The sequence below is a fragment of the Zonotrichia leucophrys genome, chromosome 2 (genome assembly GCF_028769735.1).
Source record: "Zonotrichia leucophrys gambelii isolate GWCS_2022_RI chromosome 2, RI_Zleu_2.0, whole genome shotgun sequence".
Lineage (NCBI taxonomy): Eukaryota > Metazoa > Chordata > Aves > Passeriformes > Passerellidae > Zonotrichia > Zonotrichia leucophrys.
In genome coordinates, this window is record NC_088171.1 from 34,657,111 (window position 1) to 34,679,290 (window position 22,180).

The 22,180-nt window shown below is 47.1% G+C and overlaps 3 protein-coding genes across 5 annotated transcripts in view; all 3 read right to left on the bottom strand.

The window, feature by feature from the left end:
* Window positions 1-12,593, bottom strand: part of HOXA6 (homeobox A6) — a 41,341-nt gene extending 28,748 nt beyond the window's left edge. The window contains exons 1-3 of one of the 3 annotated variants that reach the window (XM_064704530.1): window positions 12,286-12,416; window positions 7,658-7,913; window positions 5,854-6,357 (exon numbers count right to left, since the gene is read on the bottom strand). In XM_064704530.1, coding sequence (XP_064560600.1) covers window positions 6,098-6,357; window positions 7,658-7,682 — 285 coding nt within the window. In that variant the 5' untranslated portion in view covers window positions 7,683-7,913; window positions 12,286-12,416 and the 3' untranslated portion in view covers window positions 5,854-6,097. Of the gene's footprint in view, window positions 1-297; window positions 403-5,853; window positions 6,358-7,657; window positions 8,146-12,285 lie in introns of those variants that run through there. The other 2 variants (XM_064704529.1, XM_064704528.1) reach the window with 2 other exon arrangements.
* On the bottom strand, window positions 1,379-4,119 carry HOXA5 (homeobox A5). The gene is made up of 2 exons (XM_064704527.1): window positions 3,412-4,119; window positions 1,379-2,423 (listed from the first exon to the last, which is right to left on the bottom strand). The coding sequence occupies exons 1-2, from the start codon at window positions 3,971-3,973 to the stop codon at window positions 2,173-2,175; spliced, it is 813 nt and encodes a 270-aa protein (XP_064560597.1). The 5' UTR covers window positions 3,974-4,119; the 3' UTR covers window positions 1,379-2,172.
* Window positions 12,594-13,590: 997 nt separating the features above from the next.
* Window positions 13,591-16,916, bottom strand: HOXA7 (homeobox A7). The gene is made up of 2 exons (XM_064704531.1): window positions 16,420-16,916; window positions 13,591-15,366 (listed from the first exon to the last, which is right to left on the bottom strand). The coding sequence occupies exons 1-2, from the start codon at window positions 16,793-16,795 to the stop codon at window positions 15,083-15,085; spliced, it is 660 nt and encodes a 219-aa protein (XP_064560601.1). The 5' UTR covers window positions 16,796-16,916; the 3' UTR covers window positions 13,591-15,082.
* Window positions 16,917-22,180: the final 5,264 nt, after the last annotated feature.

Here is a 22,180-nt window from a genome sequence, read left to right on the forward strand (position 1 = left end):
CCAAAATCCATCTCTGCCAAAGTCGCTTATTGTGGTTTACTTTGATTTGATCGTTAAAATAGAGAGCTAGCTGCTGCGAGTGAAGGGATGGGGGGAGGTATTTGCAGCGCAACCTGGATCATTAGCGCTTGATCCTGCCTCTCGGGCTCGGTGGGACCGTCCTGAAAACCTCCAGGCGGAGAGGAAGGGAAAGAGAAAGAGAAAGAAAGAGAGAGGCGAGAGGCAGCGAGAGCGAGCAGGAACCTCGGCTTCCCCACTGTACAAATAAACTTTAAGGAACTTGTGCACAAAACTTACCTTTGACTTGCAAGGAGCCATTTTTCACATAGTACTGAGAACTTGTGGTTTGGATACTTCTGTCCCTAAACCTGACAATTTGAATGGCCAGGAGGCACACGTAGCCTGCAAAAGAGTCAAATGAAGTCCAGCGTCAGTGAGATTATATGTTATGTGGTATATAATGTTGGATGTCAACTCCCCAAAACCATAAAACTTACTTTAATGGCACCACGTGACTTTTTATAGCCAGTGAGCCTATCTGTCTGTGCTATGGATGATTTTACGATCTAATTCATAGACAAAACCCTATTCATTTGGCACCCAAATGTCATATAGCCGGAACTGGGGCTTATAAAGTTTACTGTTTTATAACTTTTAAGGGAAGGCATCAATGTAACCAGTCAGTAAATGTGCAAATCTTTAGTTGCTCTTAGAAGCTCAGAAGAGTTAACCATTCAAGCTCTGATGGGGTAAGTAACATTACGTTTATAGCAAACTAATTCTAGCGAAGAAAACCAAAAATCTTTAAAGGGTGAAGAGTGGGAATGTGGCTAGAGAGGATTACTAATAGGCGCAGAGGGCTTGGACATGGCTGTCCTAAAATATACTTAATGAAACCACAGGAGAAATTCTAGAGCCATGCAAACACACCCTGGAGTTCGCAGCTTATTTTAACAAAGCACATGTTTTGGGGTTTGGGTTGTGGTTTGGTGGTTTTTTTTTTTTTTTTTTTGGTGTTTTTTTTTTTTTTTTTTTTAATTTCAACCATCAGCAAACAGTTAACAGTTGATTCAGCCACAAAGGGTGTTGATTGTGGTCCTGCGATGCAGCTTTCCACCTAGCGAGAAACAAGTAAGGAAGAACTTATGGTCAAACTTTCAATTAAAAATACTGGTAGCGGACAATTGCAGCATCCACCATACGCAACGTGCAGCAGGAGCCAGGTAAAATATTACAACAAACTCTGCACGGGCTAATTTTTTTTTTTTTCTTTTTCAGAGGCAAATCAGGAAGCACAACTTCTTGCTTTGCACAAATCAGATCACAAAAACTTTACAATAGAAAGTTTATTTTTTTGTTGATTTCCAGTCAGGTTTTTTTAAAAACAAATAATAATAATAATAATTAAAAAAAAAAAGCTGATCACAGTTTGCTCAAACAGCCAGACTTTGACTATATTTGTAACTTTGTTCACAAAAAACATACATCACAGAAGCTGCGCTTAATAAGAGCCACTTCTAAGAGTTCGTGCAAAGAGTCATATACAAAGGCACAGCAAGGACATACTGCTTGGAATCACAGTTTTCGTCACAGATTCACTATTCACTACACGTAGGACAAGTTCAGTTGATTTCATCATTTCACCTCTACAACAGCATTAATTACACAGGAATTATATAGGTAGTTTGAATAAAAATATTTTTAACAGCTTGGAGCTATACAGACATTAACACTTGACCACACATGCACAGTTAAGCAGGTTGAGTGCAACACATAACATTTGTACTAAACCGGGGGAGGGTTTCCTTTCTCTCTCTCCTTTTTTTTTTAACTTCTTTTTTTTCCTTTTTGTTCTTTTTTGTTGAGTTTTGTTTTGTTTTAACAGTTACTTCAAGTAACACAGCTCGCTTCATATAAATAAGTTAAAACATCTATTATTTTTTTCAAGACAAAGCCATTCAAGACAAAGAAATGTACGATAAAAGCAGATCTACTTATACACGCGAGAGAATGGTAATAAACAGGCTCATGATTAAAAGATGAATAAGGGCGACAAGAACAGGGTTTCTTCACAGAAGTAACACAAGGAAGTTTTAGAAAGTCAACTTAGTACTGACATGAGACGACGCAGGGTCAGCTAATACTGCTCAGTACTTTTAATTGATCAAACGCTTAGGGACGGAATGCCCCTCCTGCAGCTGCCATGCTCATACTTTTCAGCTTATTATCCTTTTTCCATTTCATTCTCCTGTTTTGGAACCAGATCTTTATTTGTCTCTCTGAGAGGCAAAGAGCATGTGCTATTTCAATCCTTCTTCTGCGGGTCAGGTATCTATTGAAGTGAAATTCCTTTTCGAGCTCCAGGGTCTGATAGCGGGTGTAAGCAGTCCGAGCCCTTTTCCCTTCTGGTCCCCCTATGTTGTCTGGAAGAGAAAAGTACATGATTTAGATTCTCAGCAGCCTCTCGGAGCCTTCGTGTCTCATTGCAGCTACCAGCAACCAGGACCGTTATTCTCAGTCCTGCTTTGGTTTTGTTTCTGGTTTGGATAAACGCTCAACAAGTTTCCCCCTCCAGCCCCTCTTAGGAAAGGCTTGGGGGAGGGGGATTTGGTAGTCTCGGTAAGTTTTCGCTTGGATTTACGATTCGATTTTTTCTAATTTTTTTTTCAGTTTCTTTTATTTTTTTTTAATATAATTTTTTGATAAGGTTAGTTCTCCCCCATGCCTCCCCCAGATAAGCTGATTTGGAGGATGTCTCTGCTGATAGCTGGGTTTTCAGAGCTCAGAGAGCAAAGCTGAAGTGTGCAGCCCTTTCCCACGGCTGAGCTGGGGAAGGCTCTGGGAGGCAGCGAGCCTCCGGCCGCTCTCCCGGCAGCGAGGGCAGGGCAGGTACCCGGGGCTGGAAGTTGCTTTGCTCCCCCGCTTTGCCCCTCGAGCCCCCTACCCCGAGTTTGGGGCGACTCGCCCTGCCCCCTCCCCCACGGCTTCCCAGCAGTGAAAACTGCCCTTCTCGCCCTTTCCTATTCTCTTTTTAATATGTCTAAGCAAAATAAATGGGGTCAGCCGCGCCGTTCCCACTGGAAGAGCCCCCATTCAGAGGAGAGCCGGGAGCAGCCTCTGCTCCCGATCTCCCTTCGGCAAGGCGCCTTGCACTCCCCCCGCCGGCGCTGGCAGCCAGGCGGGCGGTGTTTTCGGGGCCGAGAGGTTTTTTTTTTTTCCTTTCGGGGGGGACTCGCCCAGAGAAGGGAGCGTTGCTTCCCTGCGATCAGAGTTGTGGTGTGCGGGGAGACTGCCCGCTCTCACGCCCTCCTCTCCCCCTCTCCCCGACCTTGCTCGGCGCAGCCACCCGGTTTACATTAAATCCTCCTTTTCCTCCAGAGAAATAAAGAAAGAACAGGGTATTTGCTTTACCATGACTTATGTGCAGTTTTCGCATCCAGGGGTAGATCTGGGGCTGTGAAGGCTGGGCTGTGCTTTGGTCGGTCGGGGCACTTGCCTGCTCGCTGCTTGCTGGAGTGTCTTCCTCAGTCCCAGACGAGGTGCCAACCCCGTCTCTGCTGATGTGCGTGTTGCTGCTGGAATTGGACGAAGTGCTGGTGGAGTTGGCGAGGGAGTTTTTCACCCCGTGGTGACTCTCGCTGACAGGCGAACCGGCCACGGCGGTGCAGGGCAGAGGGTCAGGGGGAGGCGAGTGGGAAGACGTCGCGGGCTGGTTGTACCTGGGCTCTGTCGAGGCAGAGGTGGTGTTGGCCGGGTAACTGCGGGGTCTCTCATTGGCACCAAAGTGAGTGGAAGCAGAGCGCCCGACGCTGAGGTCCATGCCATTGTAGCCGTATCCGTACCTGCCGGAGTGCATGCTGGCGGAGTCCCTGTATTGCTCGCTCACCGAGCTGTGATCTCCATAATTATGTAACTGGTAGTCCGGGCCATTTGGATAGCGACCGCAAAATGAGTTTACAAAATAAGAGCTCATTTGTTTTTTGATATGTGTGCTTGATTTGTGGCTCTTGGTCGTTTTGTGCGTCTATAGCACCCTTGCACAATTTATGATGAATTATGGAAATGACTGGGACATGTACTTGGTTCCCTCCTACGTAGGCACCCAAATATGGGGTACGGCTTCACATCACGTGCTTTTGTTGTCCAGTCGTAAATCCTGCCTGATGACCTCTAGAGGTAAACTCGTGCACTGGTGGGGGAGCTGGGAGGGCGCGGGCGGCCCGGGGCGCGCCTCCCGTGCGCGCCGCCGCCGCCCGCCCGTCCGCCGGCCTCCAGCGCCACCCGCTGGCGGCGCGGGGGATGGCGGCGGCTCCGCGGGGTCGGCCCGGGGTGACGGCCCCCGACGGCGGCGCGGAGCCGCGCGGAGAGGCGCGGAGCGGAGCGGGGCTCGCCGCCACCGGCAGCGGCAGCGGCAGCGGCGGAGAGGCTGCGGGGCTGGCGGGCATTGCTCCTCCGAGCCGGGTGTGCGGAGAGAGCTCCGCTTTGTGCCTGCCTGCTCCTCCGTGCGGGGCTTTTTTACACCGGTTCACAAATCCTATACCATCCGTTCTCGGGTGCTGGCAAGGCTTATGTCCCTTCTACACATATATACATAGATTTATAATTTTCCCCACACCTATTCCCGTGCCGGAGCTTTCGAGAGGCAGCCGGGTCCTGCCGATGTGAAATGGCAGATATCTGCTAAAGATGAATATCGTGCAGGGTTTTTTCCAACTAGGGGGTCAGATTCCAGGCGACTTTACGGCTGCCGCTATTTCATCGCCTCTCGGAGAGAAAAAAATCCTCTAAACGCGGTGGTAGCCATTTTGCATTATATTCTCCAGATCTGGCTTTTAAAACATTTAGAGTGGTAGCCCAAATTGTGCTGCCTTTCAGACAAAAGAGCCTCGATGCGTATACAAGTGCATTTGTACACAGCTTCACATACACATTCATGCGCACGCAATATAATATAGAGAGATATAACATATATATTAATCAATATTTTTTCTGCGCTTATTTTACTTTTACAAATCTCGAAGTGGAAGCATTTTATGGCAGCTATTTTTTTTCAAAGTATCAATTTATTTTTTCCAGTGCTAAGTAATGCGAATGTGAATTAAGATACCGCAGAAGCAGGAAAGAAAATCCCCAAGTTAATAAGATCTTTTCTTCAAATAAGAAGGAGAGGAAGGAAGGGAGGAAGGAAGGAAGAAAGAAAGAGAGAAAGAAAGAAAGATAAAAGGAAAAAAGATCGATCTAAGCTCACGAAGCTCCAAGAAATGTAGTCCACAATTCAAAGCCCCCTCAGTGCAGAGCTGAGCTCACCAAAACCTTAGCGTAAGCTCAACGGGAACCACAAAAAATTGCCCACTTCGAAACCTCTTCTCTCGCTTCCCCTGAAGTTTAACGCCGAGTTTTTACTTTAATTCTATAGTGCAGACTAAGCAGTTTAGCGGCATTAAAAAAAAAAAATCTCCCTGCAATTCATCTTTGCTTTAACTGAAAGTTTATACACAGGGATTTATACAACGTTTTTTAAAAGAAATTTTCTTCCTTTTGCTATTTAAATATCTTATACATAACTAAAATTTTTTTTCTCCCCTGCGGATCATAAACTCCCAAACACAGAATAACGACATGGCCCGCCGTAACGGGAGCTAGCAAAACCATAAACCAAATATTTTCTAAAATCTCTTGTCTTTCTACAATATAAGCATTTCTAATTAAAAAAAAAAAAAAGGATAAAAAATAATTTGCTTATCTTTTCTCACACAAGCACACCAGGGACACCCACCCACTCACCCATTTGAGATGCTAATCTCAAACATTTAAAATTCTGGGCCAATTCTGTAATGCTTTAACCGACGCCATATACGCTTTAGGAAGGTGGTTACATACATACATGCCTGTAGCTCGAAAGCTGGGGCTTCCACATATATTAGAGTAAGTCACAGATGATTGCAAATATACATCTTTTAACCAAGCCTTTTGGGGATTAATAGACTGTGACAAACCTATAGGATTTCAGTAGCAGAAGGAACACAAGGTAAATAATAATAATAGCAGTAGTAGTAAGCGCTAAGGAAAGGCCTGGTAGCGTTTATTAAACGTGGTTCTACTCCCCTGACTTTTCCTCTGTTTCTTCGCTGCTGGGCTGTGTGGAATTTATGAATTTGTTTTCCTTTTTCCATTTCATCCGCCTGTTTTGAAACCATATTTTAATCTGGCGTTCAGTAAGGCAGAGAGCGTTTGCAATCTCAATACGTCGTCTTCGGGTTAAGTATCTGTTAAAATGAAATTCCTTCTCTAACTCTAGCGTTTGGTATCTGGTGTAAGTTTGCCTCCCTCGTCTCCCATGTGTTCCATATACTGTACCTGTAGAAGTAAAGACAAAACGATCGCATTGGACAGGGCCCACTGATTTCAGACCAGAAAGAGCGATTAGAATATTCTGCCTCCTTTTGCAGGCACAATCACGAGGGAGTGGGGGAAGCTGCTCTGGTTTCCTGGAGGCTTTTTTTTTTTCCTTTTTTTCTTTTTTTTTTTTTTAATTCTCTCTTTTCCTTTTCTCCTGCCTGACGAGCTGTAAATGCAGATGTGCAGTGCACTTACGGGGTAAGTGGGATACAAAGAGGCTTTGAGGTGGACCTGGGGAAGGTGCGGGAGGCAGCACGGTGCGAGTGGCCGGGCAGAGGCTGCTCTGTGCACACACACAGGCACAGGCACACGTGTGCTGCCCGGGAAGCCTCACGCATGTTCTGTGCGTGTGTGTGTGCACGAACATGTGGCTGTGTTGACACAAACACACAGCCATTGCCATGGCTGGGACTGCAGAAGGTCTCTAAGTATAATTATAGACATCAGCTAAAGATCATAGAAGAGCGTTTTGCCATTTGCTCCAGAATTTATTGCTCTTGAATGCAAAGCAGCATCGGAATGGTCTTGCTAAAAGTTTAATTTTCAAAAAAAGCTGTGAGACCTACCCTGCTACAAACATAAACTCGGGAGGATGGGAGAGAAGGCGAGTCATTAGCGAACACTTGAAGTAAACGTTTAAATTTGGGATTATAAAAAATAAATGTCACTCCAGTACAACCCTCCCACTCCACCCCCACCCCCATTCCCCCAGCACCACTCCTGTACAGAATAGTTCAATTATGTGAAGTTCACTCCTAAGTCTGAAAAAATTCGCGATGCCATGGAAGTGCGCCCACGGCCCCAGAAACGTGCTCTCAATATCCAATACTCACAGGCTAATGAGCTGGGGGAGGGGGGCGAGGAGGAATGTACCACAAATGCTTTGGATCCTCAGTACAGAGGGCATATTCCATGCATCGCTCTCTGACAATGAAGAAGCAGAGCAGAGGCTTTGGGATGGCTTTAAGAGAGTGATAAAAGTGCTTTGTTCCTTTTTTTTTTTTCCCCCTACTTTCCAAGGATTCCCCTGTAACTTTCACCAGTAAACCTACATCATACTGGGACCTTGGCCACCATTCCCTGGGTGCCAACGTGCCAGGTCTAAACCTGCGAAGGTTTCATGTTACATGTTGCCCTGCAGGAACCGTGTTTCTCCAGCAATCTGGACTTTATCTAGCAAAAAAGAAAAAAAAAAAAAAAGAAAGAAACTTTTCCTTTTCCTCCCCTCTCCGCCCTTGACTGCACCGAGATGCCTTACCAGCGCAGGAGTTCATCCGCTGCATCCAGGGGTAAACAGGGCTCGTGTACTTCCGGTCGGTGCCTTCGTCATTTATAATTTTGGCTTGGCCGCCGCTGGTTTTGTACTGTTGATCGGGAGAAAAGTGCAGGTAGTCCCCGGGCCCCCTCTGTTTGCCACTGCCGGAAGGAGAGGCGCTACTAATGTCCTTGTCCGAATAAAAACAAGAGGCTCCGTACTCATAGGAAGCCCGACTGCAAGCAATGACGGTGTTGGACTGTTGGTAGAAACAAGGTGAGGTGTAAGTCTTGTCCTGCAGGCTGCTTGCCCCGTACGAAGCCGGAAAATGCCTGAGAGCATCATAGCCCGTCGGGTACAGGGGGATCTGCCCGAGGAAGGAGTCCTGGCCCCCGGGCAGGCTCCCCGGGAAAGTGGGATTCACAAAATAGGAACTCATTTGCTCTCCCCCTCTCCCGGACCGTGATTTGTTGTGTATTAGTACATCTGGCGATAACTATTAGGAGTCATCGAAGTGGTTTGTTTCTGGATGGCCGAGCGCCAAAAGCGACAGCAGAAAATAGGAGCAGCTGACGGCGGGGCGGCCAATGGGAGCGCGCGCGGCGCCCGCTCCCCCGGGGCCGCCGCCACCGCGCCGCCAACTTACCGGCAGCCCCGGCCCCGCCGCGCCGCCCGCGCCCCCCGCGCCGCCCGCCGCGCTCCCCGCGGCACCGGCCGCGCCCCCGCCGCGGCACCGCCCCCGCCCCGCGCGGGAAAGTGGTCCCGTAATAATAATAACAACAACAGCAGCGGCGATAATTCCCGGCAGCGCGGGCGGTGCGGGAGCGGGCGGCGGGGACACCCCCCGGCTGCCCGAGGGGTGGGGAGGGGGCGCCCTTAAAAGTTGGAGCCCCCACGAGGAGGGAGTCGCGCAACCCCGTGGGAAGGGTGGGCTAGCCGCCCCCGGAGCTCCGGCGGAGGGAAGGAGGAGGGAGGGAAGGAGACGGCGGTGGAGGATGCTGCGAAGGGAAACTTTGGAGAGGAGGGAGCACGTGAAAGGGGGAGCGGAGCGCCGCGCAGCCCGGGGGGCGCGGGGGGACCTGGCCTCTCTCCGTTTTGCCGTCGCGATGCCACAACTGCATCCAAGGATTTTTAAGCTATTCTAAAACGTATTTATTTATCCATTCAGTCGAAAATTGCCCCTCCACTAAGGCTTCCCTTCGGAGCTCAGGGAGCCCGCCCCAGTGCCGAATCCAGCTTTTGTGAGAGAGGCTAACGCGTCCTGCAGTGGAAGAGGTCTCGTATCTTAATGAACATCCCCATAATTAGGAGGCTGGGGCGGTGGCCTTCTGGGGAGTGGGATTTTTGATTTGCACCAAGTGCCCGAGGAGGCCTCGGGAAGAGCCGCATGGGCTCCCGGCGCCCCCCGGCAGCCCAGATGAAGTTCCATGTGTCTGTTCTCCCCAAGTCTACCCTCCTCCCGCCAGAGTAGAGCCGAGGGTATCAAACATTCAGATTCAAAAAGGAGCCAGTAGGACTATTCCTAATTAATACAACCCCTCTAGTGACTCAGCGGAAGCCAATCGGTTTCGTTGTTGCTCGGAATAATTTGATTAAACGCGGATTTGTGTCTTTAAGAGGGGAAGAACAATACACGAAACAAACATTTCCACCTCCATTTTTCAATATGGCAGTTACCCCATAGCGGAAATATAATTCTTGGCCCAGGGCTCGGACCGTAACTGTTCTGATGAAATTCGCTGATGCGGGTTTAATTCAGCCGTAACCCTGCAGTTTCTGCAGATAACATGGGGTTGTTCATTCCAATATGTGTTTACTCATAATCCCTGCCCATTACAACAGATTGAATAGACTAATTTTAAACGCGCTCTGTCACGTAAAGTGACATTCGTACGAGCAGCGTTTCCTAAAGCAGCTTTCAAAGGAGAGTTTTGTTGTTGTTGGGAGACTATTTGTCTCATTTCCGGGGGCAGATTACGATACCTATAAAACAGTAGTGAGTTAAAACATCGCTCCACAATAGTTTGTATTGTTTGCAGTCTCAGCTGGACTTTCACATTCAGATGTTGATTGCCTTCGGGTTTTTTTTCAACTTCCTTAACCTCTTCAGCCCAGCTAATCAACAAACACACCTGGTAGAATTACAGCTCACTAGCTGCATGCTTTGAGAGGTCATTTCAGAAACATGTATTTCCTGAAAAGCAGATTTCTCCGGAAAAATGAGGGGTTTTTTACTCGGTGAGAATAGAGTTTAAAAAGGAGGAAACACCAGAAAGCAAGCACTCATACACAGCATGCTAAACGCGAAAAGGCTTTTAAAAGAGCATATTATCGCCAGTTTAAGTCAGAACGAAAACACACCATGAAAAAAAAGAATACTCGGGACAAACAAACCCCACCGGCCTTACTTCCAAAAAGTTGTGGGCAGACGATCTTTTGTTTGAATCCATCACACAAAGACCAAAACAAATTTTAAAATAAAAATCGCTCCAGGCTTAGTTATATTTACATTTTGTAGCATGGGCTACAGTCTGATTTTCTTCCCCTCCATTTCTTTTTGTTTCTTTCCTGTTTTTCAAGTTACTGTTTGCGTCCAAACCAAGTTGTGAAAGCCCGATCGCACGCAGAGAAAATATTTATTCGCCGATCCCATAACACGAAAAGGAATGAAATCTGCACGTTTGCCTGACTGGGTCGTGTTCGAGTAGTTACAGTGACAGCCAAGCAATCTGCACCGCAATCTCTGCTTCAGTCACATTCAGGCGTCCTTTCCGCTCCTCCCCCTACCCCAGAAAACCCCGAATCACAATAATCTGCTGCCCCCCAAGTCTGCCGAGGAAATGTCCGGCCTGGACACATTTCACAGCAGTTTTCCTTCACCATTCCCGCCCCCGCTCTGGAAAGCCGAAAGAAAGCAAGCCAGTCGCTGCATTTTGCCACCGCAACAAAGTCACACTTCGCGGTACCTGTGTATTTCATACCCCGTTTATTTGTTTTCGTAATCCCACGCACCCCCAGCACCTCCTCCGCAGAACATTCCGCCTTCCTCCTCCCGCCGCAAACACGTCCGCGACCCCAGCCACTTTCGGGTACAGGTGCGGGAGTAGTTACCCTCTTAAGCTTAAAAGCCTCCTTCTCTTCGTATATAAAACCACTTTCAAATAATTCTCGTGCTCTCCAGCGTCATCAAAACCAACCTTTAACTAATAGCTCCTAATCCAAACAGTTTGGGCAAGGCGAATCGTTGTTTAGACTGGCGGGGTACAGAGAGCCCGGCCGGGGGGACGCGGGCGGGTCCTCCCCAGCCGGTTCCCACCGTGGTAACTTGCAGTTGGCACACACCGAGCTAGAATCGGAGGGTAAGGGGAGTGGGCAGAGCCGGTCCTGCCGGAATATTTTGCCCGGGGGCGAGCTCCGATACTCCCACAGAAAAAGCTAGGCCGCATTTTTTTTTTTTTTTTTTGTCCCCTCTTGGTCTTTTATTGGGCTCCCCCGAGCAGCGCAGAATGCCAGCGCTGCTGTTCCAGGGGCTGCGGGGGCCGCTCCGCTCGGCGCCCGCCTCCGCCGTCCCGCCACGCCGTGGCAGCACTGAGCACCCGCCACCGCAATAAATAATCGGCGCTCACTGCAGCTCCAGCCCGGCGGATGCCGCAATGCAATGCAAATGCAGTGCTTTATCAACCCGGCGGCACAGCCGGACCCGCGGCCGCCGTTTAAAGCCTTCCGAGCCGCTCTCTCGCCGTGAGGAGGCGGGAGCGGAGCCGGGCGGCAGCGGCGGGGGCTGCCGGGGGCGCCGTCCGCGGGTGCTCGCTGCCCCCCACCGGCGCACACCGCGGGGCACCGGCCCGCCGGCCGCCGCTCCCCCGCCCCAGCGCCGCACCGTAACAGTCACAACAAGGAGAGCAAGGGGGGGGAAAGCTCCGTCTCCGGCGCTGAAATGGGCTCAGCCGCCGCCAAGCCCGCTCCGCGCACCCGAGGCGCGCAAGCCGCGAACGGCCGGCGGCGGACCCACGGCGGGGCAAGGGATTTATGCAGGCAGCGCTCGATCTGATAAAGAAAATCTAAGCCACATTCGCGCCGTTTCCCCCCGTCTAGAAATAACCTCCCGGACATGGCAGAGAAGCAAGGAGACATTGTGCTGTTCGGCTGTTGTTTTCCTTTTTTTTTTTTTTTTTAATAACATAGTAAAAAAATAAATCACATCTAAATTTCTTCAACCGCAAATGAAATTCAAGCTAATGAGTTAATACTGCGAATTAATATTTAAAAATGTGTGGGGATATCACTTTTTCCCCCCCATGCTGGGGGAAAAAAATCCCCTCCACTGATGCTGTAAAACTGAATTATTAGAAAATAACCTGAACGTCACAACATACCCCTGCCGAAGGCAAAAAGAAATCAACTTCGTGAAAAAAAAAAAAAAATCCACCTCTTCTTAGCTAAATTACATAAAACAAACATTTTATTTAGGCATATTTTTGCATGCACTGCCTAAGTTAAAATCAGCTGAGCTGCAGCCATCTCTATTTTTGGCCGGTAACATTTCCATTTGGTTTAATTGCACATGTCTAATATTTAAACGTATTAAACCATTTTTCCCTGCTTACAGTAGTGTCATATACATTTCTCACCTTTTAGGTTCTGGCTCACAGGAGCCCCTGCGACTTTGACAGCTGTCGCTTTGGCTGCACAGGAGACGAATCGCCCTCCTTTTGGTGCCAGAAGAAGCAGGAAATTAGCCAGGTTGCAAGTTGAAAATCTGCCACGCCAGTGCTTTGAATCCAATATGCCACACCTTCCAGCGGGGGAACTGGAAATTGCCATCCCGGATCTGTGTTCTAGGCGGCTGCTTATGCCGAACCTCAGCACACTTTGTTCACTATTGCCTTACAAAGAACAAATGAAATGGGGATTGAAAGCCAGAGAGATCCGAAGCAGGACAGAGCTCAGCAAAAGAATGCGGCTCTATTCTCGCAAGGGAAATTATAAAAAAGTTCATGTTCACGGTTACCATCCACATGACCGACAACGACCAATGGAAAAACCGAACAACTCATAAAGTTGTATTGCAAAGTTGTAAATTTTCATAAACAACAACGGATTTATGGCCTTTTCCTCATCACTAAGAAGAGGCAGGTCTTAGAGAGGCGCCATCTTACCACAGAGGCAGCCCTGGAGTTTTTTAAAAGACCTGGACTTTGTACTAATTTTATTAAAATTACAATTAGTGCGTTGACCAGGAACGGAGTGTAGTAGAAAAAAGGGAACTTCAGCGCAAATAATGCTCCAGGTCTTACCTGTATTTACCCGGCCGAATAAAAGGACTTTTCAGGTTCGATTTTTTTTTTTTTCTTTTAATTAGAAAAAAAAAAAGGGGGGGGGGTAATATTAGATCTCATTGATACTACGTGGTACCTGGCAAAAATAAGACGTTTACTAAAGCGGGGCAGTTTTCCCCCATTTTCGTGCTACCGTGATGCCCCCTGGCCCCCGAAAGCCGCACGCACAAACCACATATGTACCCCATCAGATCATTTACACTTGGAAGTTTCGTCTTTCACTTTCTGTTCGTTACAAAATATTCTTTCACGGCATGAGATTTCGACTTGATCGCCGATCGTCTGGACTGGGGTAATGACTGCAGGAGGACACGGGAACACGGTGGAAGGAAGCTCTCCCATAAAGAAGGCTTTCCGCTTTATTAATCAACAACGCTAGGGAAAAAAAATCACGAAGTCGAGATAGAGATATTGACTGATTCCTATCAATTCATCACTTTGTTGTTGGGTTTTTTTTCCCTTTCTGATTACCGAAAAAAAATGTTTAGATGGTCTAATTTCTTTATTAGTCTATGTAATATATTTTTTTTGCTTCCCTCGAACTTGTTCCTTAATAAAGAAACACAATTCATTGTCAACAAGCATATTTATTTTCTGTGTAACATAAAACACATTTATCGTGGGAGATAGTTGAACACGGTATCACTTCCAAAGAGAGTTCACAGACATTATTTTTCCCACTTCCAATACTTACACGGCATATCCAAATGTTCACAACGAACACACCGAAACACATTGTAACATACAATTTGTGAATAAACTTTAGCCAAACCTTCAAGACGGATTTATACAGAGTTCTTAACAATACATCATGCTACAAAGTTTCCAAATTAATTACATACTTCCCAATTTATGACATGATCTTACAAATGAGGTTCAAGACGAATATAAATGACAAAAAAATTACAATATCTGCTATTGTAGGAAAAATCATGGTATTACATATTAACACGTTCAGATAATCAGGACAAATAGTTTGTGGTTGTTTTTTTTTTTAAAGGTGGTTACATGATCATTTAAATTCACTTTTCAAAGAACACTTTCCGCTATATTAAGTAAGATCAACGCAGAATAAGAAAACGGCCTTTAGCAGAAGCAGCTGAAGGTAGAAGCCAACGGGAGATATTAAACCGCTTTGTACAATATTGGCGTGTGTTTGCTTCCTCTCTCGAAATAGCAAAGAATCGAGAACAAAGATATATTGCAGCATATGGTTTTCATTTATAATTGCTTTGGAATAAATATATTATTTTAAATTTAAATATATTCAGACTTTTCGGTACCAAATTCTATACCAAAGCTATTGATGCGTGCTTTTCGAACGACTACACTTACATGTCTAAAAGCATTTTGCGATTCACATTAGTAATCTTGTAACATCCTTTTGACTACTAAAATACAGTATACTTTCGAAGATAGGTAGGCAGAGCAAGATACATAGGTAGGTAGTCTGGAAAATAGGTAGTACAAATAATTGCTGTAGATTGTAGTGGTTTGTGGAACATTTTCCCCCCTTTATTTGCTGTTTAACCTTTTGTTAGTGTAGCTGTTACTTAAGATACTTTTCTAACAACAATAAAAAAAAAAGAAAACAAAAAGAGAAGTGCAGAGCTACTTATTCAAAATTAGGTAGTTTTTCTTAATGTGAGCCTAATGCACTTTTCCCCTTACACATGATTGGGACTATGGAGTCAGGTAGTTACTTCGGAAGGTCACGGTTTACTATCTGTGCAAGCAGCAGTTCTCCCACTGAAACGTCCCCTGAAGAAGCCCACCCAGATTTGGGTTAATGGAGATTAAAAAAAACCAAGCTGATTGTAAGATGCTCTTAGGAGATAATACCGAAAGGTTCGGCATAGGGCAGGCTTGGGGAGTATGGGAGAGTGGAGAGAAGGCTGGAAGACCAACCCAAGAAATGTTTTCATGTTTGCAAATGCTTGCTTTCAAGATGATCATTAATGGGAACTGATTTCTCTTTTAATAAAAAGTCTCTCTTTTTTTTTTTTTTTCTTTTCTCCTTTAAAGGGAGCTTTTCCAACTGTCATGTGCACACACTATTCTAAGAGATCACTTCCTCGAGTGGGACTCCTTAGTCCTCCTCCTCTTCGTCTTCTTCCACTTTCTCGACAGAGGCTGCTGCTGACGTGGGCTCGTTGGGAGCCGGGGTGCTGGAGCTCTCCTCCTTGTGCTCCTTCTTCCACTTCATCCTCCGGTTTTGGAACCAGATTTTGATCTGCCTCTCCGTCAGGCAGAGGGCATGGGCGATCTCTATCCTCCGCCGCCGAGTCAGATAACGATTGAAGTGGAATTCCTTCTCCAGCTCCAGGGTCTGGTAGCGGGTGTAGGTCTGGCGCCCTCGCTTCCTATCTGGACCTGAAAACAGGCACACACACGGCCAGGAGTTAGACAAGAAGAGAAGTGGAAAGTTTTCTTTTTTTATTTTTCTTATTGACAATTTTAATAAATAAATAAATAAATAAACAAGCATACAAACAGAAAAGTGGCCGAGCCAGAGTGAACGATCCCCTTCTTCGACTTCCACCCGCCCCCCCACTTTGCCCTAACAAAGACATTTCAGCCACACGACCTGCCCTGCTCAGGCAGGGCAAAAATTAAGTTGCTCGAGACCTAGAAAAAGTGAAGAGAAAGCGTTCAGGAGAGGAGGTGGGGGAGGAAATTGCTTTTGGGAGGAGGAACTTTTCCCCCAGGCGATGTATTTCCCTAAAACCTTCCAGACTTTCACGTTTCGCAAGGGGAAATAAAAAGCTGGAAGGCTGGGCTGTATTTATTTTATTTTAATGTCGTGGGCTCCCCCCACCCATCCCGCCTGGATCGTAAACAATACATAGCATTTAGCTCCAGAAGGGAGCTCTCCTTTTTCACACACACACACTCTCGTGCCCCAGTGCCCCCCTCCCCCCTCCGCTTTCCTGTTTAGTACATTTCTATAGATTCTTATCTCCGTGGAAAGGGCAGGGGGGACGAGAGTGGCACGTCTCGGCAACGCGAGCTGGCAGAGCCCTCGACACGCCGTCCCTCGCTCCCGAACGCCTCTGTCCCCTCCGCCTCGCCCAGCCAGCGGGATTTTTTTTTCCCCCCAACTTCGACAAGAGGGCAGGGGAGAAGCTTAATCCGTGGGGGCTCCGGGAGCCCGCAGCCAGCTCTCCGCTTTTTCATAGCAAACAGCGCAAATCAACTCAATGCTAAAAATTCCATAGCAAATGGAGTTAAATAAATTTACGAGGCTAGAACCCATTAATTGGGCAATAAAAAGTTTTATGATACTCATTTACATACAATGCCACGGGCTTTCTACGCAATGGCGCCTCGGCTATAATTAAAACCATAAAGGCTGTGCTGACAGTAATCCTGGCGACACGCTTTGCCTGGCTGCCACGGCTCCGAGCCCTCTCCGCTCGCCCCTACCTGAAGACCTCATCCAGGGGTATATCCGGAAATTAGGCTCAGCCTGGTTGTGCAGGTTGCTTTCCTCCGCTTTCTCACAGCTGGGTTTGGTTAGCTCATTGCAGAGGACGGGAATGTTCTGATCAAAAGAGGAACAATGCAGGTTGTAGGCATCAGAGCCCAGGCTGTATCCGGAAGAGAACGGGCTTTGATATATGGTACTGTTCACATTGTACAAGCCGGGCATGGAGGAGGCGAAGGCACCCGCGCCTGGTCCATAGCCGCTTCTCTGGGAGTTGCTTGCAAAGGAGCAAGAAGTAGGCTCCGCATTTTGGAAAAGAGAAGCCCCCGCCGTATATTTGCTAAAAAGCGCATTCACATAATACGAAGAGCTCATAATTTTGACCTGTGATTTGTTGTCCGGCAGGCTTCAGTGTCGGTTTTACGAGGTAGCGTGATATATGATAACATTACACCCCCAGATTTACACCAAACCCCATTTTCTTTTGGACCGAGCTGCCCGCAGCACGTGACCGGTCATGTGACGCCGCCCGCCAATCCCCGCCCGCCTCACAGGTGGTGCCGGCCGGGGCCCGACGGTGCCCGGCCATGGACGGGCCGGGGCCGCCCGCCCGCCAGCGCCCTCAGCCGCCGCCCGCCCGGCCCCGGGGACACCGCGCCCCACCCGGGCGCTGGCGGACCGCGGGGCGCTGGGAGAAATCAGGTTTTAGAGGTTTAAATGTGTACGCGTGGAGTTATCTGTGTGCGCCCGTTTTAAAGGAGGTGGCTCCTCTCGGCCCCCCCCACACACACACCCCGCGTTGTTTGCGCGCTGTAATGGCAAGAGGCAGGCGGCAAACCTGCGCAGGGTGTGCCAGGGCACCCCCGCCGCTCCCCAGAGCCGCGGAAAGCAGGGCGCTTCCCAGCAGCCAGCCCCCGAGGGGGGGCGAAAATCACAGTCGTCCTCCTCGGGAAAATAAAGGAGGGAAAAAACTGAAAAAAGCACCCCCAAACCCCTAAACAAACAACGACATCCAACTAAACAAAAAAGTCCCACCCAACAACAGAATGCACAAAAACCCCCTAGCACCCACTACAAATAATGCCCCCCCCCACCAAAAAAAAAAAAAAATTGAGGACTCAACTTTCTGAATGTCTCAGGAAGAAAATACAGAATAAACCGAAAGTCTAAGAGTTGGAGAAATCGCCTGCAAATAGCTTCAAATCGCCGCCGCCTCTTTCCTGCCCGAGTTACCTTTCCGCCCTACATACCTTGCAGTCCAGAGCGTTAGGCGGCAGCGGTACGCCCGCATGACGGGGAGAGTTGCTGCTTTTCTAAACACTGGGGTCCCCAACAATGCGAATGGCTCTCCATTGAGGATGCTGCTCCGTGCCCTTCCTTTAAACGGATCGTAAAATGAGTTTCCTTCCCTCAGACAGGGAGTCCTGGTAAAGACAGCTTTTACTGCCTGCCTGTATTGCACATCATAAACTGGAAGAAGCACAATGGAATTGCCCCGGAAATTCTCCTTTCAATTATAGTTTGGTGCCCCGTGTACAAAGACTTTCTCACCAGTTAAAATTGTTCTTGCCGATATTTCGCACGGACCCTAAACTTTGTGGTTTGTAAACCTGGAGCACCCTCTCCCCCCCCTGCACACCTCCAACACCCACCCGCGCACCCTTTGGCACCCTTTATGCGTGGTTATTGCAGCCCCATGAACACAGGTTACTGACAGAAGCAAGTCAATTCTTGAAATCACCAGATCCCTAAGATACTGGTGCTTCGGAGCATGCAGATGTGCTGGATGTATGTAAATGTTTGCCAAGTGTTAAGTATGTGAAAACGCAGTTATTATTCGCAGGCATTAAGGGAGAAGGCGCCGAAAGAGCCCCTTCGGCTATTTCTTCCAATTCACCAATATTAGACAGTATCCCTGCGGTCGCAACTGCGGTGCGTGAGCATGCCGGCAGAAGAGGCTGCTGGAGGGGAATAGAGGCCCAAGAACTTAAACGAATGAGATGCAAACAAAACGACGACCAAGAAGATCAAAGAGGCTGAAGTAGATGGCATTAGACCAATAAATTGCTCCTCTGGTGACAACATACCAAGATGCAAGAAAAAAGAAACAGCAAATATAACCAATGTTTAGACTTAAATATAGTGTAGGAACGAATAGATTGTCTGGGTGGCTGCATTTCGAGCTCTCTGATTCTCTACAATTTGCACGTTTAGGTATTTTTGTTTGCTTACTTGTGTTCGTCGCTGCCACGGTTTTTAAAAATGTATTTTGCTTGCAGTTTATTTTCCCCTGCAAGCCGTTTAGATTTATCGAAAAGCCTTCAATGAATAAATGCTAGAAGGACCCCTAGACATGGGTCCCCACCACCTTGTTGACTCCCCCCACCCTCTGCGAGTTGGGCATAACGCTGCTTCTGAAACACTCTCTGAAATCTCCCGTTTTGTCGCTTACAGGATCAGGCTGGATTATCGTGCCTGTAAATCCGCTTTGCATTTGAATTTTTTTTTTTCCAATCGAGAAAGGGTGAACAGGCGCAGATTTCAAGGTTTTGGTCATGGTAATATTCTCTCACGCTTTAAAAAATAATCCTCTAGGATGGATAAATTGTATTTTTTTTCCTTGTAAGCTCTGGACTACCCCTCTTTGGCACTGAGCTTTCCGGGAAGTAAAATGTAGTGATAAAACGGTGCTCGTAAGTTATAAGCGACCTGGGAGCACTACATGATTATGGCTTGTGTACTAAGCAGTATCTTGATGTGGTTCATAGTAGAGAAGATTTTGCTGGTTTGGAATCTGTTCTCGCCATAATTTATCCACGATTATAATGGAACATGCTGTGCCAAGTTATTACTTAGTATGACGATGCATAAACACTTTTTAATTTCAATATAATTTTACTGCCCAAGAAAAAAAATAATTACTCATAATAAGTTTAGCAATGCCATTGTCGACAAACATTTGATAGGAAGGCTCTTGTTAGAAAGCAGGGAGTGGCTGTTGATCCTTATCCCTAGAAAGTATTAAATCTTTGAATCAGTGCGGGAAAAAAAAACTAGCTCACTGCATTCCCAGTGCTGAATTTCGATATAAAGAGAATGACTTTGATTTAAGGAAATGTAAGTAAGACGCAGAGAAAGTAGCTCTGTTACAGAGGACTATGCAGGGATTTGTTTAGTTTTCTGGCTTAAACTTACGAAATACAACGTTTATACTTCAGCCCATATTTTATACTTCCTTTCCTCCTGCATTTATTTTCCTTCCAATTACTTTTTTCTCCCGTCTCTTTTGGCAATTGCCATCTGAAAATATTCCACAACTCCACACTAAGCCTCATTCTCAAGACGCGGGAGCCAACAAAAGCAAAGCGGAAAAAAAAAAAAAAAAAAAAAAAAAGGAGGAAAAAAAAGAAGAAAAAAGAAAAATTAAAAAAAAAAAAAAAGAAAAAAAAGAAAGAAAAAAAGAGGGAAAAAAAAGAAAACTATTTGAGGAAACAAAATAGACGGCGAGAACAAGTTAGGAATGACTTTGAGAGACACGTCAAGTTTGCAGAGCATCAGCCTTCTCACATCTGTGTAATATAATCACAACGAGTCCCACAGAGTTGAAATTGCTTCGGACACAAGCAGGGCTTTTTATTTGTATCAAAGACAGCTGTTGAAGAATTTCTCCGGCCGGTAAATAATTTTCCAACTAGATTTTTGCAGCACTGCCGGTTCCCCGCACGACTGTCTCAGCCGCGCAGAGCGGACAAGGGCATTGGAAAATCCATCGGTTGGCCCCAGAGCTCCAAGGGTGAAGATCTTCAGGCGCTCTCCTCCCAGGCTGAGCGGGGGAGACCTTCTTACATCCTGCCCGAACCCTTCAATTCCCCCTTTCTCCCAATATTTCATTTCACACCAGCCCTTCGGGAAATCAGGATACCCTGTTTGCAGGCTCCGAGCTTAAGCAGAGAAGAGCAAAGGTTTGGGGCAAGGGAGAAAAGAAGGAGCTGGCAGCTGGGTGCCAGGGCTCAATCCGTCTTTATCACATAATAGGAAATGTCTCGGTATTTTGAGAATAAGAAATGCACAGTGTGTCCTTGGTGCAGATCAAGCTTCACTTTCTCCACGAGTGCCCTGAGCGTGGCCAGGTGGCAAACGCCACCCTGACGGCACCCGCTCGGTGGGATAAGGCGGGAAAAAACTCGGGGATAAAGGGGGTCAAAAAGCACCCTCAAACCCGCCGGCCTTTGTCAAAACCACCTCAGCGCTCCCGAGCCCAGTTATGCTCCCATAAAGTCGACATTTTAGGAGCTGTCGGGAGGCGGCCGAGCGCTTGATGGCGGAGGGCGGCCGGGCTCCGTTTCGCGGGCTCACAGCGCCACCTGCCGCCGGCCGGCCGCCACTGCGGCGCCGCCGCCGCCCGGCCCGGCCCGCCGCGGCCCGCGCCCCGGCCCGCCAGCCCGCGGCAAGATAAATGTCCACCTCCCAGCCTGGATTTAAGCACGGGAAGGCCAATAAAAGGTTGTTATTTCCGCTCTCCCGCTTTATCTAAAACAGCCAGACAAAACAAATGAAAAGGCTTTTGTAGAAAATCTTAATTGTGGCTGGACAGTTGTAAACTCATTAAGAGCCGAATTCCAGACAGTTTGCAGACCCGTCATTTATTACACACTCTTAATGCTGATTCTTTGAAGTTGCCTCTGTCTGCAACAACAGAGGGCGTCCCAGCATCCCCAAATACTGGCTCGGGGATCAATTAGGGGTTTTTTTGTGTGTGTGCACGCCAGAACGGGCTCCCTTTTGCTAATTAGAACTCATCAAATCTTACCTCGGAATTATTTCCTTTTCTATTTTTTTTTTTTAAGGTGAAGTCGAAAGCAATTTTTTTTCCTCCCGCAGTTCTGCACATCTGTAAACTTCTTGCCGGCTCCCTAAGTTTTGTCTTCAGCCCTGCAGCGTTTTACACCCCATAAACGGTTACAGCAGTCATTTTCTTTTATTGCACTGTAGTATGGCTCTGAATTTTCCTAACAACAACTTCTGCCAAGACCATAAGCATGTTCCGTCCTATTTTGCTTTCAACACATATACATATACATATATATATATATATATATATATATATATATATATATGTGTGTGTGTGTGTGTGTGTGTAAAGGTACCTTCATAAAACAAGAAGGATTTTATTGTTATTCGCCATATTTGCAAACAAGGGTCCGTGTGATGTAGAGCTGTGCTGCGATTCATGTTATGGAGGATATCCACCGTGAGCAAGCAGTAAGATGTCCGCCCAAAACAAGGGTAAATTTCAGCAAGCTCATAGACTTTGCTATTTTCTTTTGTTGCTGAGCTTGGTTTGGCTTGGGGCGGCGGGGGAGGGGTAAGTGAAATGGGGAGGGGATGTATGGAAATCTTCCACTCCAAAGAAATCATTCTTCTCTTTTTAAAAATAAATACAATTTTGCATTCTCTGCTGTAGACTGTGGCCAGCCCACCACTTTCCTTCGGCTAAATCAGCGACTAAAATTGACACCATAAATTCTACCATAATTGTCAGTAAAATTTTATCTGATTCTATATCTATCTATAAATACATATATAATCTGAGGCGCTAGTAAAACGCAACGGGTTGTATTTATTTGCCACGGGACATCTAAAAGGGAAAAAAAATCACAAAAATGAAGGCACGGGAAGGAAAATAGTGGACGACGTTTGAAATAACATATTTTGCATGGGCAATTATCTCTAGCAGGGAATTTGAAACGAACCCCCTGG

What these genes read in the sequence shown, in the direction of transcription:
- HOXA5 (XM_064704527.1), bottom strand. Translation starts at nt 3,973, where the DNA reads ATGAGCTCTTATTTTGTAAACTCATTTTGCGGTCGCTATCCAAATGGC. An exon ending in AAAACTGCACATAAGTCATG is followed by an intron (nt 2,424 to 3,411) that starts GTAAAGCAAATA and finishes TTTCTCTTCCAG; the next exon opens with ACAACATAGGGGGACCAGAA.
- HOXA7 (XM_064704531.1), bottom strand. Translation starts at nt 16,795, where the DNA reads ATGAGCTCTTCGTATTATGTGAATGCGCTTTTTAGCAAATATACGGCG. An exon ending in CCCCTGGATGAGGTCTTCAG is followed by an intron (nt 15,367 to 16,419) that starts GTAGGGGCGAGC and finishes GCCTGTTTTCAG; the next exon opens with GTCCAGATAGGAAGCGAGGG.